This window comes from Pelmatolapia mariae, linkage group LG15, assembly GCF_036321145.2.
Source record: "Pelmatolapia mariae isolate MD_Pm_ZW linkage group LG15, Pm_UMD_F_2, whole genome shotgun sequence".
Taxonomy (NCBI): Eukaryota; Metazoa; Chordata; class Actinopteri; order Cichliformes; family Cichlidae; genus Pelmatolapia; species Pelmatolapia mariae.
This window is the reverse complement of record NC_086240.1, coordinates 21,450,137-21,467,305: the sequence shown is the minus strand read 5'-3', so window position 1 is coordinate 21,467,305 and position 17,169 is coordinate 21,450,137. Positions and strand designations below refer to the sequence as shown.

Genomic DNA, 17,169 nt, shown 5'->3' with positions numbered 1-17,169 from the left:
GGAAGCCGAAGCTGCAGCCCAGGACTCAATGTCAAACTATATAACCAACTAAATGACTTGTCTGGAAATAGAAAGACACCAAAAACATAAGCCTTCATGACTTGACATTATTTTTAGCCTTGCTAGCAACACAGCAGGGCTGTAAGAGGGTATAGGGTGGGAGGAAAGAGAAACCAGAGGTTCCTGGCTGCAGTGCATACACACTTTATTCAACAGTAGTGCTGGGCGATATGGAAAAAATATTTATCACGATATGAATTATTTTATATCACGATAACGATATATATCACGATATACCACCTGACCTGTGGTCATCTAGGTACGCAGTCTGTAAACAGCAAGTGCCGAGGGTGCAGTCTTTGTTTTGAGTTACTGTAAAGTATGTCGCAAATCCGGGTGCACGTACAGCAGCACCAGCTCGCAAACCACGAGACGGAGTTTCTTTGCGAAAAATATCTTTTTTTTTATACTTTATTTTTTCTTGCATAAAGTTAAGAGCATGTATAGTGAGAAGACAACACTAATATATTTGCCACAGGCTATTTAACCCTTTAAGACCTACCATAGAACCAAGTCCGCCAGAGCTATCTTTATGTTTTTACATGCTGTAGTGCCACTTGTGGGAGTATTTCAAGTTTCCATATATCAATACAACCGTTATAGCCCAAATTTTAATAATATGTATGCATTAAGTCCATAGTAACTACATAAATTGCAAAAACTTGTAGTGCAATAAACTACACAAAAATTGAAATTGAAAATTTTTGTTTTTTACATATATTTCTAGTTAAAAAAAATTTAAGAGGTGTATCCCTCAAAACTGTAAATACAAAAGTTCCCAACCACGAGAAATTTATTTTGAGTGTCTTCATAGTTTTATTTTTGAGATACACTCATTTTTATATACTACAGGAAAAATGAAAATAAATATTATAATGCATCAAAATAAACTATTTCCAACAGTGTAATTTGAGTTCTAAGCATCCCAGAAACGATACAGAAAAGCATAAAGTCAAACATGTCTTTTAAAAACACCAACATAGGCTTATAAGGCCCTTTCGCGAAAATGTCACTTCCGGTTTCGGGCAGGTAATGGCGGACATGCGATAGTTCGCGCTGACGTATATGCCAACGTAGGAAGTCTTATGAACGTCAGCAAAGCCTGTTTCTGGAATATTATCTTTTTGTTGCTGCAAGTTTGGAATATTATGTTTTTGTTGCTGCAAGTGCTTCTTATGCAATTTTTGCAAAGTTATATGTGGAAGGAAACCGTGACCTTGGACAAACTAATGGCATTAGATGTAAGTACAACTCCTCCGGTTTCACATGCAAAAAAAAAAATTATTGCACTACCTTACGTGGTTCCAGTTCTACAGGGGTTTAAAAATAGTTAGGTAAAACGGAGTGTGCCTGCTCCGACCGGTTGTAAAGGGTTAATTATATATTTTATGTAATAATTTATAAAATTTGGGTTAGTACGATATAAACGATAGAAGACAAATGGCACGATAGACACTTTTCTATCGTCCACATGATATATATCGTCATATCGCCCAGCACTATTCAACAGCGTGCAGAACAGCATCACATGCAATCATGGATGTCATGATGGAACATCTGATGTGTGAGTTTGAGTTCTACTGCCCTGCAGCTAATATATAAAAAAAGACAATAATAATTATGCATGATTAAACTCTGTCGTGCAAACTAATGCAGTGATTCCTGAAGCCATTCCTTTATTTGATTGTAAAACCCCAGAAAATAAAACAGTGCTGCCAAGATAACCTTTCAAAAGGTTTGTTAAAAGCTCTGACTTGAAATGCTGCTGTGCGGCGTCACTCTGGCACCGTGGGGAGCCGGCTCTGTGGACCTGTGAGGGTTTCTGTCAGGGTATTATGAGCCCAGTGACCCACCAAGCCTAAACACAAGGGATTTTTTTTTGGTTTTCAATACAAACACTGTTTCTATTATCCATTTTACACATACGAAACAACCTATAAAGCTACAAAAAGTAATGATGAACCAGACAAATGTTAAAGCCTTATGCTGTTTTACTTGATCTATGTCCACTATATGCTAGTGTAGCAAGGTAAGTTCTTTGCCCTTTATGATGGACCAGTTCTCGCACTGAATAGACTGTAATGTTTTAAGTATGAAAAAGTAAAGTAAAAAGTCTCTCTCTCATTGCCAACACAGCTCTATTGCCCCATCTGGACCACACAATCACTGTCACAGTGCTACATTAAGTAACTGCAGACTATCAGCACAGTTCAACACCGCGTCTTTCAGCTCGCCTCACTTTACTGATGTCCCCTGTAAACATTTGGTTTAAACTCCCAGCTCTTGAAAGTCTGGCCTCTTATTACATTTTAATCCCTGAAATATCTCCGAGGTCTATTCTTACACAAGGCTGCTGCATTCAAGGCTGAAAGTCATTTCAGCACTGATATAATCATCCCTATTGTGGTGTAGCCTTCTGCTTAATACAGCATGGGTGGAATTATTTAGTCCATCCTAAAAAATATTTCTTCGCATCTGACCTTGCATCAGACAGTTTGTATATTGCAGTGTGTGATCTGAAAACAGAAGAAGTTCCTCTCCTTTTTATTTATGGTTAGAGATGAAGAGAAATGATCCCACAATGCTGAACTGCAGGTGTATTTCTTTCTTTTTTCACCTTCTCCTCTGTGAACCCCATCAAATTTTAACCACAGAGCATGTCCTTGTTCATCTATAAAATGTGGGAAAATACTAATAAGCATCATGAGATGTACAGAACAGCCAAACAGATATTTAGATAGTTTAATGTTTAATTAACTGTATTGCTCGGACTCATTTGTGTCATAAACAAAAGGCATATTGAAGTCAAGGGCAAAGTATATTTGTTGTTTTTTAAAAAGCCAGCGGAAAAGCCAGCTGGAAGACATTTAATGGTACAACAGACCGGGGCTAAACAGGCATCTGTGCTGGATTTAAACCAACAACCCAAATCAGTTTTTCTGGCAGAAAGCTTACCGCAGCCAAAGACTTGCTCAATCTCATGTAACATTCACAGAAAAGAAACAGGAAATACTGCTCAGCAAATCAGCTGGAGCAGAAAACCAGAAGAGGCACAGAAAATTGCTTTCAAGCTATAATAATCAAACCCAGGTGAGCAAAATGTGCTGGTATATAGAATTGTAGAGACTATAGTAAAACCTTAAAGATCTATTATAAAAGCTTCTTCCTTATTTGCGAGGGGTCGCCACAGCAGATGAATCAGCATATTTGATCTGGCACAGATCGCAAACCAGGGATCTTTTGCATGTCAGGTGGATGTGTTAACCACTAAAGGAGAGCTATTGTGCTTTTCTGTGGACTGTTTTTCTGTGGTATTACATACCTGAGGTTAATCATCCAAAACAACTACACAAGAGGCGAAGAAGAGAGTAGAGGCAGGGTAGAGTGGGTGGAGACGAGTGTAGGGGTTCATTTGTGACAGAAGGATAGCAGCGAGACTCAAATAGGAAGTTTACAAGATGTTAGGGAGACCTGCTATGATGTATGGAGAATTATGCAGAATTCAAGATGCTAAGATTTTTACTGCAAGTGACCGGGATGGGCAGGATTACAAGTGAGTCCATTAGAGGAACAGCTTAGGTTGAACAGTTTTAGAGATAAGAGTCAGAGAGGCAAAGCTGAGTTGGTTTGGACAAGTGCAGAGAAGTGGATATACTGAGGAAAGAAGATGGAGCTGCCAGGCAGGAGGAAAAGAGGACAATCACAGAAGATTCATAGTGAAAGAGGACATGAAGAGGGCAGTGTTACAGAAGAGGATGCTGGGAACAGGGTGAGATTGAGACAGATCATTTGCTGTGGCGAGCTGTAAAGGGAGCAGCTCATTAAAAGCGTATGTCCATTAAATAGGGAAAATTGAGACTACAAGTACCATTGTTCTTTCTGTGATCACTGTGCTACTGAGTGCTAATAACGGCTGATTATAATGCAACATAAACCTGACATTTGGGATCAAATGAGTCGAGGAAGAGGCTTACACCAAATGGGTATTTCTACTATCACGTAACTGATACGAGGAGCTGAAGCATCACTCTACAAGAAGCATTTGAGCATACAGAGAAGCCATTGAGAGGTCTGGCGTGAAGTAGAGGGCCACGGGAGACAAGAAGGAAAAACAACACAAAGAAAAACAACCATCACAAAACCCTGGCAGCATCTTTGGCAAACCCTGCCATTCATCCAATGGGCTTTCAAAGCACTGCAGGCAGGGCCAAGCAGATAACCCCCACTGCAAAGCCCGTGTGTCTCACAAGGAGACACACAAGCCTTTTACTTCCTCACACTGCCTGTGGCAATGGATCCATCCAACTGTCCAGCAAATAACCAACCTTAAGAGGCTGTCAGAGGACAATGTGAATTAGCTAGCCCCAAGTAGAAAAGGGGAGCAGGCTGAGGATAGAGAAAAAAAATCTAAACTGTACTGTGAGACATATAGCCCAACATTTGCTGATTCAAAAAAACTCTTTCGGGAACACTCAAGCACACACACACTCACACAAGCACGCACGCACGTACACATGACCAGATAACGCATTCAATCACTTAACTTAAAAATTTTTGCTTTTTTTACTCTCGCTCTCCAAGAAGAGATGACCTTTAATGTGGCATAGTCAAAAGATGGGCGGGGTGAAAACAACAACAAAAACAACAACACACACTCCCCGTTTGAGTTTTCTGTCAGTTGAACACATGAGAGCATTCCTGTCCTGGCCCTCGGCTGAAATGAGAGGCAAGCCACAGGGAAACAATTCGCTTTAGCTTGTTTGGCGGATGTGAAGCACAACCAGTGGCCTGTCGGCGCTGTCAATTAAAGACAGGAAACCACATAGACACTCAGAGCAACACAAACATCATTACTGGAGCCACTGCTGTACGCTCCAAAAGAAACCAGAGGAGTCTGTGTGGGATTGGGTTTTTTTCCCCCCCTTTTTTGAGTAGATATGGCCTAAAAAGTTGTTATCCACCCACCATATCTGTGCTCAGTATCACATTAAATGATCTTTACTATACAGAATAATAACATACCGTATATGACTATCAGACTCCAGCTCTCTGCTACCACTGAAGACACTGAGGTCATGTCCCGGTACAAGACTCAGCTCAGGATAATTGGCTTATAATGGGGCTGAGATTAAATTAAATTCAATGATGTCTAACAGGAGTCAGGGTACAGCTGAAGGCTGGGGTCGATAAATCCAGATCCAAATGAGCTCTAGATGATCTGGAGAAACTTAATAAGGCGATAATTCAGTTTCCAGGGGACATTTTCCATATTCTAGTCATCAGAATTAGGATGGGGGAAAAAAGCTCTTAATGATGGAAGTTTAAAGGACAGCTACAAGATGTCCGTGTCTGTGTAATACTCAAAAATATCCTGGAATGCATAATCCTATAATTGGAACTGAGAGTTTTTGGAAAGCTAGTTGGGCATTTTCACCACCAATGGGGTTCTTTTTCAGCCAGATATAATTAATAAAAGAAACACACACACATACACACACACACGAGGTAAACTCATGAAAATAGGTGATGCTAATCATAAACATCGATTTTTTTTTCCAAAACGAAACATCGTGGGAATTATTGTGAAAGTTGATAAATAAAAGAAGTGCACTTGCTGTGCTTTCTAGCGAACTCCAAAGTTACGACAGGGTGTGACCCTCCCTCTGGATTTGGAAAAATAGACGTGCCTGCCTGTACCTGTTCTTTGTCGGTGACTCTCAACCGCAATAAGCTGGTTATAGACAGCTGAGGTGAGTGCTACGAGCGGAAGAGTTGGAGTGGAGATGACAGGACGAGAGATGGATGCCATCAATGCCTCGGGCTGTATTTAATTTTAGCAAACACGCTGAATCTACAGCATCTCAAGGGACAGGAGCTGAAACGGTCTCGGTTATGTTTTAAGATATTTACTCAAAAGCACCAGTTTTGTTCTTTTTCAAAACCATTTAAAAAAACATCTGGAGAAGACGGATGAAGGCGAAGAGGGTGACTTGATATTCCTGCCACGGAGCAGCACTACTGTTACCTACATTGAGACAGATGAGACGGTGCACATTTATTAAATTAATCACTCAGCTCTGAACAGTTGTATTGAAATGGCATCCAAAATGCCACTGTGAGACAGCCTCTACGCAGCTAAGCAGATCATATGTGAGCTGCACAATTTGTATTTATTGATCAGTGCTGAAAAGTGGGCAGCTGACATATTGCTTCTGACTGAAATTGTTGCACCATGATGAAAAGCCGCTGCTGCAGTCTAGACGCTGGATGAAAACATCAGTCTGCCCTTCATTTACAGAGTCAATGTTGTGCAATTCAGTAATCATTCTAATGGAAACCTGCATTTAAATGTGATAATAATAGACTTTTACTGAAAGTCATTTTTAATTTCAAACCAAAACTGAAGCAGTTCATTTGCAACAGTATATGAAATCAATTTGAGACACTCCTCTGTGCTGTCCTCTGTTCAAGAGGCCATTTTCTACCACACATTTCAAGTCACTTCATCAACATCTTGACCTTTTCAAAAATGTCTTAAATACTGGCTTCCCTTTAACACTATCTAAATTAAAAGACGCTTTGTGTGGAGAGAGCAACTGTATTACACAAATGGAAAGACATGGGCAGGGCTATTTAATTATATGCTGACTGTCGGTGCTAATACAAGCTAAGAAGTGGACCTGATCCGCCTCATTATTTCAGGCTCTTTCTTGCTTAAGTGTTTGGGTTAAGAAAGATTTAGTAATGTTGGTTGATAAATAATATCCAAATCACTGTTGGTAGTCTGCCAAAGTAGAGGGCTTAGAATATAAACACAGTAGTCTGCCAATATTTTAGGAGGATATGTGGAAACTGGTAAATTTCCCAGCCTGGGAAAGAATTCCGCTTATTCCCAGTTTATCCCGAGCACCTCCATGCATCATGTAATTCTTACAAACATTTTGTATACAGCTGCTGAAAGAACGGAGGAAAATTTGCTGCATATTGCAAATATTATGCGGTGCAAGTATAATAAGGGATACTTGATTACGTCAAAAATGATAATCATGGTTACTTTGTTAAATATTGAGATCATGAATGTTCATTGATGTTTTTAATGCACTGTCATGTAAGGAGAAACCTTTCACATATTCAAATCTGTCCAAATGTTTGCATGAAAACAAAACCGGCCTTCCATATTCACTCAAATTCAGCAATATTCAAGTCCTAGATGAAAAATAAAGTACATTTATAAGCAAACTGTACCAAAAACAAAAGTATATCAACAGGACGCTGCCGTAATATGCTACATTCATACATTATGCTAATTAATCTTTATAAATCAATGTGATTAAAACTTGCAGCAAAGTTGCTGACAGCAGTGAGATTCCTCTATGTTTCCTCTGTTGTACTTTGCACACAGTGCAGGTATTACCACTTTGGAAAAGTAACTGCATGAAGAGATAACACAGCTTTTGCCAAAAGCTGGTAAAAATGGAACGCGACTGCACCGGTGATTCCAGTGCACCTTTGTGAGCTGAATGGATGTGCTAATGTGCTGTACAGGCTCGTTTTAATGGACGTCCGAGCCGATGTTGGCCAATTCACGTTAGCAATTGTTGCATTGTTTTTCCTGGCCTTCACTCATTAATTACACTCTAGTTTGTGCTGTCTTTTTCAGGTGTTTGAATAAGTTAGTTGAGATCCTCTACTGTGCAGACAACTCTACAGTGCTCTTTGGCTATGATTTTATCTTGGTTAACACTCTTAAGGATTTTCACCTTCTGCTATAGATAGATAGGTATAGATATAGACTTGATCAATCCCACACTGAGGAATTAGACTTTTTACAGCAGTGGAAGGGTCAGAAAGACCCAATGAATGAGATAATATTAAAAAAAAAAAAAAAAAAAAAATCAATAAATAAAAACTTCTAAAAGTCCAAATCAATAAAATACAATACAAAAGTAATTTTTACGATGTGTAAATTGTACTGTTTACACAAAAATGCACTAAAACCATGTTACTGACATTCTTTATAGTGCATAAAGTGCAGTGGGAATTATAATATATACACATATTTTTAGCAGGTGTTTATCCTATGTCTGATTGCTCTGTCCTACACCATAGCTATAACAATCTGCTGCTGAAGGAGGTGCTCAGGGCCTCCCCACAGTCTCATGCAGGGATGAGAGGTGTTGTCCACGATGGACATTAGGTTGGCTAAACTTAATTCCCCCCTCCTCCTCTGTGGTCTAGTCTAGGGGACTGGCCAGGACAGAGCTGGCCCTCTTCAGTCTATAAGTTCTTTCCTGCCCCTCTCTGTGCTGCCACCTCCCAGCAGACCACTGCATAAAAGACTGCAGAAGCCATCGCAGTGTTATCAAAGGTCCCCAGAAGACCGAGAGGCCTGGTCTTTTGGGTTGGATGAGAGTTGACACGTCTTCACAAAACTCAAAGAAGTCCAGTTGCCTTCTTTTTTCAAGCTTTTGAGATTTTGTACACTAAGATTTTTCGCGGACAAACAAAAGCACTGCAATACATCCCAAAAGTGCCGCAACATCCAGCCAAACACATTAGATACAGTGGAAACAGCTGACAGCACAGCTGGCGTCTGAGACCAAGGAGTTTTGTTGCTTCAGGGAGTGACCACAGAGGAGACGCATCCAACTTTCCCCAAAGTAGAACCAACCCATCTGGAGGCTTCTTCCACTGAACAGCTTGACAGAAATAAAATGTGCGTTATCCAAGACATCGCACTGTTCAAAAACACATATTTAGACCCACATGAGCCCAACTCACAAAAAAGGATCAGAATGTCAATTTATTGTATTTTTTTTTAAACTCCTGAACAATGATCTATATTGTGCTTTGACAGCACCATGCACAATATTATGGATGGCTAATAAAGATTTTGGAGGCAGAACAATATTACAATCATTTAAAGTTGCAGTCCTAACATTTATTATAAATGGGGCAATCGGAAAGGTTTAAACCACCGTTAGTTTCAAACCCGCTGTGACAATTTCTGAGCCAGAAAGTCGAACACCACCAAAATAAAACGGGCAGCTGGAAGTTTCTTTTTTATCCCTCTGACAGTTGTCCCGCTTATGCAACACGCTAAAGTACATTAACATTAAGTGGTATTAGGCAAAGAATAACCATGAGTAATTTATAATCCTTTAAATCCTGTCTCGAGGAAAACACGGAGTAGGTCTCGTAATACTTCTTGTGCTCTTTTTGTTGATTTTGAGAGGACATTGTCATCATTCTAATTGACACCTCTCCTGGCTAGTTTGACTCAGCAATCCAAGTAAGCGTATATATCATGGAAGCAGCCTTAGGTGTGTGGCTTTATTGCATAATATTTCAGGTCAGGCTAATATTATCGTCCTACATCATGTTCTATAGGAGCTGGAAAAGGCAGTGACAAGGCCCTGGGGCCAAGCTGTCTTATTTACTGATGGAAGTGGGTCTACTGGAGCAACCAACTAAAACCTATTTACTTTTCTATCACACAGGCACAGGGACAGATAGAGAAAGAGAGAAACACATAGAAAGACCAACTCTAAGAGGTGATCTGACAATTAATATTCACACAGCAGCTTCATCCCTAGTCCTACGTTTGCGTTTGATAAATTTCAGTAATGAAACTGTAGATGAAATTTACACAAAGCTGATTGAATTTCATCATTAAACATAAGAAGGCAATCATTAAAAATTAGTTTCGAATCTTCCTGACTGTGTACTGAAAAAGACTTTGAGGGGGTTTTGAGGCAAAAACTCAAAGTGGCATAATCTAAAATTAAAAACACTGTCTTACGGGGCCAAGTCTACATTTGATATGCTACGATTTATATTTCCAGCCAAATATTTAAATAAGAGCCAATCTCTGGTTGTCTTTTTTGCTAATGGAACAGAAAAGTCTGTTTGTGTGGAAGACTAGCCTGGCTGTGAACTTTCTGAAGTTCTGCTTAGAAGGAGCAAGAAAACCTCAGTTTCTTTATTTTTTATACTCTGCATAAAACTGTGTGCAGGAAAAAAGCGAAATAACCACAGCTCCTGTAACTGTAATGCAACATAACAAAACAGTTGCGGATAAGTGGTGCAGTAATATTCACGACTGTACCAGGTTTTTATGTCATTCAGAAATAGCACTCGTTGGCCAAAATATCATTCCTGTCTCATATTTTTAACAGTGGAATAATTTCTCAATATATTATGAAACCGGCTGTAGTTGAGAAGCCAAATCTGCAGTTTACCCCACAAGACCTTCCAGAGGCAAGCCGGCAGCCATTAAACTACCTCAGGCACTTATTCTAGGTTAAGTTAAATTTATTGTGTGAATGCCTCACAGGCTTGCACACAGTGTTTTAGCTCTGTGAGATGAGCAGCCGCTTTCAGAGTGGAAGGCCCGGGTTCAAATCCCACTTATGGCAACATTTTTTTCAGTTAACAGTTAGACTTTTTTTTTTAACTCTTTTCAACACAAACTTGAGCTTTTTCACCCCTTTTCAGCACAAATCCCCGCATTTTCAGCTGTTTTTTGCAGAAACTTCAGCTTCGTTACCGCTTTTCAGCAGAAATTCTGCTGCTTCACCTCTTCTGAGCAGAACTTTCAGCTTCTTGGCCTGTTTTCAGCGGAATTTTCAGTTTTTTCATCTCTTTTTAGAAGAAAGTTCAACAAGTTCACATCTTTTCAGCAGAAAGTTCAGCTTGTTCACCTGTTTACAGCACGAATTTCAGTTTCTTCACCTCTTTTCAGCACAATTTTCTGTTTCTTCATCTCTTTTGAGCAGAAAGTTCAAAAAGTTCAACCTTTTTTTCACTACAAATTAATACACTATCACAGACCAGTTATCTATATTGCTAATTTATTACAATTCTGCAAAGTTTTATGATTTTAGCAGCTTTTCTAATATGGACCTCAGCTTCTTGTTTAAGCTCCACGCCAGAAAAACATTGTAGAAAGGCTACATGTCTGTCTCTGTCTGTGTGTGTAGGAATCCTGCTTGTGGCAACATTTTTTTCAGTGAACACTTTAACTTTTTAAACTCTTTTCAACACAAATTTCAGCTTCTTCACCTCTTCTCAGCAGAATTTTCAGTTTTTCACTTCTTTTCAGCACAAACTTCAGCTTCTTCAGCTCTTTTTAGCAAATTGTTCTCCTTCTTCTGCTGTTTTCAGATTCCAGTACAAGGCATTCGCACTGCATTTTCGCAGGAAATGCAACTTTTTCTAGTTTCAATTGTCATCAGGGTTTGAAAACTACATGTATAGAATAAGTCGAATTGGATGAAAACTTCTTCAAAAGTTTGATGAGTGTCCCTCAAAATAAGGTTTTAAAAAGTTTTGTTTTTTTAATCCACCTTCACATGAAGTTATACTTGTCCCTCTATCTCCGCTGCAGAATCCTCCCATAGATTCCAGGTCAGGAATCTTTGAGCGCCTTGTCTTCTCCTTATGTAATCTCTCTGGTTAGTCTCAGCTCAGCAGAGTATATTAGCATCTTTTGCTCCTAGCTTTGATTTTTAAAGCCAATATTAAGGGAAAATAACCTCAAAATATAAAAAGAACGGAGGAAAAGGAGTACTAAATGCATGCAATAGCTTTGCCATGTCCTACTTATGTACCGGATCCACATAACAGAGTCCGCTTTATATACCAAGAACTGGAAATATTGCCCCAAAACAGATAGATCTGACAGGAGGGGATACAGGTTGATTGTTAAAGCTTTACACCACCCTAGGAGCGAAGAGGGCAAACTGACAAACACCCACTAGATTTTAAATCTACGTGTCACTGTTGTGTTTACAGCTTTTACAGCTGCTTCTGAGTGAAAAAATAATTAATTTATACCAGTTTAAACAACACTTCAATTATTCAGTTTCCTTCCACTCAGCTGACAGACCCATTTAACATTCATTCTTTTCTTAATTACAGGGAGTTTACTTGAAATTATGGAGGGAATTAAAAATGAAAGGCCTTCACTGCACCGTGACATTAGAGGGCAACTTTTAAAGGAAAAAATGCAAGAGTGTAGGAAAACTTCAAACCAGATCAAGCTAGCGAGTATTGTGGCGTCAACCTTATCAGCAGAAGAGGCCCAGCTACCTCTGTCACACGGGGCTGTCATCTTATCAAAAGCTCACAATACAAACCCACACTAAACCGTCATACACCACCTACATATGCACAGCTAAAGGACTCCAAACAAACACCCTGGGGTTATTAGGACAAAAGAGAGAAAGATCTTAAATTAAAAACACAGTCTCTGCTCCTGTTTATTCAATCGGTCGCAATTAATTAAAGTTATCGTGGCGCATACAGACAGAGATCACACAAACACCTGCAGAAATGATGTATGCTTCACTTCCATTTAATAACATTAACAATGAAAATATTATTAACCTTACAGCTGTCAATGAGATCATGTCTCAAGTAGAAATGAAAGCTGTCACAGTTCAGATTTTCATTGTATGACTATCATGGCTAAAAGAATATACAGTATAGATAATGACCATTTTTATTGAAAGATTGTAATGAAGAATTTTTTTTAAAGTGCTATCAATAAAGAGAAGAGAGCTGTGATGAACTGAGTAGTAAGACTGTAACTGCCACTGGATTGTTTGCAATATTATCATATACCTATTTTTAAATGTGTTATTACCAGTAGCAGTATACTGTCAGTATACTGTCTTTCTGAGTCCAGCTAAACGCAGCCAAGATCTCAAGGATTTAACTTGTGCAGCGATATGTTAGCAGCTCTTAAGTCTGATCAGGGCTTGTTATCAATCCCCAAATCTACACTAAGAAACTAAAGATTAGAGGGAATTTGCAATTTTAGGAATTCTCTGCCTTCCAGTCTACGACGGACTCGAGCAGAAAGCAGCTGTAGACTCATCTTTTTAAACTGGCACTGGGACATTCAGTTTCATTGTTTTTTTGTTTATTTTCTGGGGTTGCATTTGATGTAAAGGACCTTGTGATCTGAATCTTGAAGGGGGCAATATAAATACATTTACTATCACTGTACTACTTTGTGTTCATTTGGATTAGATTTTGATAGTCAAAGGTCAGGGTTACATGTGACAATTTTGACAATATTTCTGGCAATAACTCAAAAATGTATATGGTACTTATGGTAAAATTTTGCACAAAAACTAATAGGATAAAATTGGCTCTGGGTCTTTTTTTAAATTTTTTTTTTTAATACAAATGAAAAAAATAAGACGCATTACAGCGTTCTGCTCTGAGGTGATCGTCTCTTTGTGTCTCTAATACTGTAGGTCTGACAATATTTATTGTGAACTGGCACTATATAAATAAAACTGAACTGAGCAGACTCATAAGAGAAAGGTCAGAGACCGCCATGAAGCATTATTTTGGCCTTTATTTACCACTATCACTATGGAACAGAAAGGAAGACCGTGATCATATTTCACATTCAGTCTACTATTGAATTGGTGACACTAATCTCTGGTGCCCACGTATTTAATTGCTTCAAAGTCTTCACTGCATATATTATAAGTGTGGACAGACATGGATGTAAACTGAAACTTGACAGATCTGGGAGGAGACATTCAACCAAGAGGTGGTAATTCTAGCCTCAAAACTGAAAGGCTGACAGACAATTAAGACTTTCAGAGAAGAGTTACAAAAGTGTGAAACAGAGGAGAGGGAAAAACAAAACAAAAAAAAGAAGACAGAGAGAATAAAACACCCCGCATCACCGTACTCATTACGAGCACAGACACTGACAACTGGCAAGAAGCACAAACAGAATATAAATATATGATAAAGTTGACATTTAGAGGCATGTGTAGATGGATGACTCTAACTGACGGCCAATTTGGCTGCTAATCTAAAGGCCAAGGCTGCTGGTGGCAGGGACAAGAGATCAATCGCGCGCGCGCGTGTGTGTGTGTGTGTGTGCGCGTGTTTGGGCGTGCACACATACGTGGTCTCTCACTCACCAAATAGATTGCTGGAGTGGCCTTGCTTGGAGACGGGCCTGAGCTCATTGGAACCCCAGGCGTACCGCTTGTAGCTGTCCCACGCATGCTTCATCATCTGACAGGAGAGAGGAAGAGAAGGGGTAGGAGGGGGGGAGGGAGGAGGAGAGGGAGGAGGAGAAGATGAGAAATGAAGAGAGTTAAACGGGACAATAAACTGTGAGCCGTAACAACAGAATCAAATCATTTTAACCAAGTGATGAGGCTCGTTTTTCACTTCAATCAATGGTTGTCGGAAAGATATTCCCACTGCTCAAGCTGACATAGCAAAATGTCTTGATTTAATCAGCCAACATTCCAAGACCCAAAGTTCTTCAGATTAACGTCACTGAAGGCTGAGAAAAATAATGGATACTAGAAAAAAAACATCATAGTCAGAGTTGTTTTGGGCAATGCTGTAATATGGACTGCCTACTAGTATTATTCAATGTGTATTTATTGAACTTAAAGTAAGGTGTCTTTTATTTATAGAGGATTTCCTTAAACTTTAAAAGTTAAGGGTTATGGTAGTGGGGACACGTGTAAAGATTTATTCCCTGATCAGGCGGTTTGGAGGTTTTTGGAGCCTCTGGTCCACTGTAGCTACACAGAGCTAAAGCCAGCAGTAAATTATTGCATAATGCAAACAGCATGAGAGGCCCTGAGCTATCTGGGGATAAAGGCAGCTGCAGGCAAACCTTAATGATCCTTCCACAGGTTCATCTAGGAAACCCTGAGAGGTTTACTTCCTCTCAGTCACATCTTGTTGACCAAAGGCTCTCTTCTAAAACGATTTTTGTATTTAGGGCAAGTCCTTCTATTTGGTACAGTCTCAAAGGTCTAGAGCTTCATGAAAGAATATAGTGAATCAGATTATCTGTTGTGGCGTCCCCTCAATCAAAATTTTAAAAGATATTCAGAGATTTGGTTTTGTCGGTCTTATCTGGACACGACTGACAAATATATGACAAATACACCAGGGAATAAACTTCATAGGAGGGTGACAATGTGTCTTGTTAGCACATGTTGTCATTCTTGCCCTTCAAACATACAATAAAAGTTTCTGCTCAGGAAGTCTGAGACTGCAGCGCAAGATTTCAAGAAACACCATTACCATAAAAGAACAACTTTCCTTCCGGGAAAATAATCAGGACCAGTGAGTAACATAGCATAACCATCGTGCCTGCTTAATCTCCCCGTCACTGTTAAGGGAAATAAATTCTGCATCTGTGAAATTATCCACAGATGGAAAAGGTTTTGCTTCAGAAGTCTCTGGATATCTGAACCATGTATTGACTACAACCAGGGATATTTAAATCAGGGCTCTCGTCAGTGCTGTATCATCCACAGGTTTTATCATGTAGCTCCTTTCAGTAGTCTTACCGAAATTGACTCATTACTTATTGCAGCAGGTTGGTACAGACTACTTAAAAAAAAAAAAAAAAAAAAACCCAAAAAAACAGGGTGTACTGAATAGACCCCGGGCTTTTGACAACTTTGGCCATCATACACCAAGACTGCTCCCTGTAGCTTTTCTTAACGCTTACTCAACATTTACTTGGAAGTTGACAAGGTATCCAACTTTATGACAGATTTTTAGTATTTTCATCCCTTGTCCTCCGTCCAGTAAAATGCAGTAGAATTGTCATTAATTTGATCTATGATCTTAATGATCTATGTCATTAATTTGATCTTTGATCTATCCATGCACAAGGCACAAAACATTAAGCTAAGTTGTCAGTGTTTGGGTATTCTGTCAAAGCTTGTGTTGAACACTTGAGGCTTTAACTTTGAGCACATCAACATCCAAACATCTCTAAGTATGTTTGGTCAAGTTGTTTTACAAAACCTCGAGCCAAAGCTTCACGGGCTTCAGCTGTGAAGCTGCGTCTCTCATCAAAATGGGCAAATGATTTTCCCTGCAACCAACAGACTGAAATTATTCTCACTCTCCAACCAGTCAATGAAGATTTTCTTTGGTTAATTACAAGTGTAATGGCCTGAGTAGATATCAGATTTAATTATCTCTTATTGAAGATGCTCACTGATCATGTTTCCCAAAAATAAAAAGGAGCACTGTGAAATTTTAAGCTCTGAATCGAGCTTAAAAGTCTGTTTAGACAGACCTGAATTTAAAGTCGAGATTAATTCAGGCAAACAAGTACAGGTCCTAAAAAAATGATGAAAAAAAGCAGGGTATCTGGGGTACAGAGTACAAACAAAAGATTTTTTCAGTACATTTTTAAGACCAAAATACAGAAAAACAGAAAACTCCATGGTAGAACAATCCTAATTCTAGCCATGCTAAGTGTTTTAATCCCAGTGTCTTCCCTGTTTGCTTTAGTCCAGAAACAACATCATAAAACTGTCTTAATGCTGTTGTTTGGTTTATAGGAATGGCATCTGTTTATCATGAGCACAAAGAATTTACACCTGACCTGATCTGAGAAATGGAGCCGACCGCTTTGAGTGACAATTTCTTTATTTTCTTTAAAACGTGTTAAACAAGAAGTGATTTCTCAGTATGTGAATTGATTTTTTTTTGTTCTTTTCTGCTTTTAATTACTATTGGAATGTCTTACTATATTTTAATTTTCTGTCTGTGAAGCTCTGTATCTTTGTTAAGAAAAGTAATCTATAAATAATGTTTCTAGGTAATATTGTACTTGTTCAAGTTATTTTTAGTCTTTGTAGTGTAGACTTCGCTCGAGTATGGGAAGAGTTGTATCATATGTAAAACTTTACATTTAGCTTCATACTCTTTCATGTATTTTAAAACTTGTCCATTACTTTACTGAAATTGTATTATTGTTTTTGATACACCTTGTCTTTCAAGAGCTTTTGAAGATCTGCAGGAATGCTGTCGACATTCGGGGTGATTATATTTTTTTCTTTTCATTTGCAAATTTTTAATAATATTTTGTTTATTTGAACACATCAAGACAAACATATCAATCATGTGGAAAAGCAGCTTTTTACTTAATGTTATTCTCTCTTCCAGTTATGACTGTGGCTGATTGATTGCCTCATCTGTGCTAAATCCACACATCGCTCAATTCCCTGTGTGAAGGGACATCTTCCTCCGCTCAGTCCCATTATCTGCTGCTGAAACCACCTGATTCCCCAGCGGGAGTCA

General features: G+C 38.9%; 1 protein-coding gene across 1 annotated transcript in view; it reads right to left on the bottom strand.

Moving 5' to 3' along the window:
* Positions 1-17,169, bottom strand: part of man1a1 (mannosidase, alpha, class 1A, member 1) — a 157,690-nt gene that overhangs the window by 105,792 nt on the left and 34,729 nt on the right. The window contains exon 2 of the mRNA XM_063496142.1: positions 14,016-14,112. Coding sequence (XP_063352212.1) covers positions 14,016-14,112 — 97 coding nt within the window. The remainder of the gene's footprint in view (positions 1-14,015; positions 14,113-17,169) is intronic.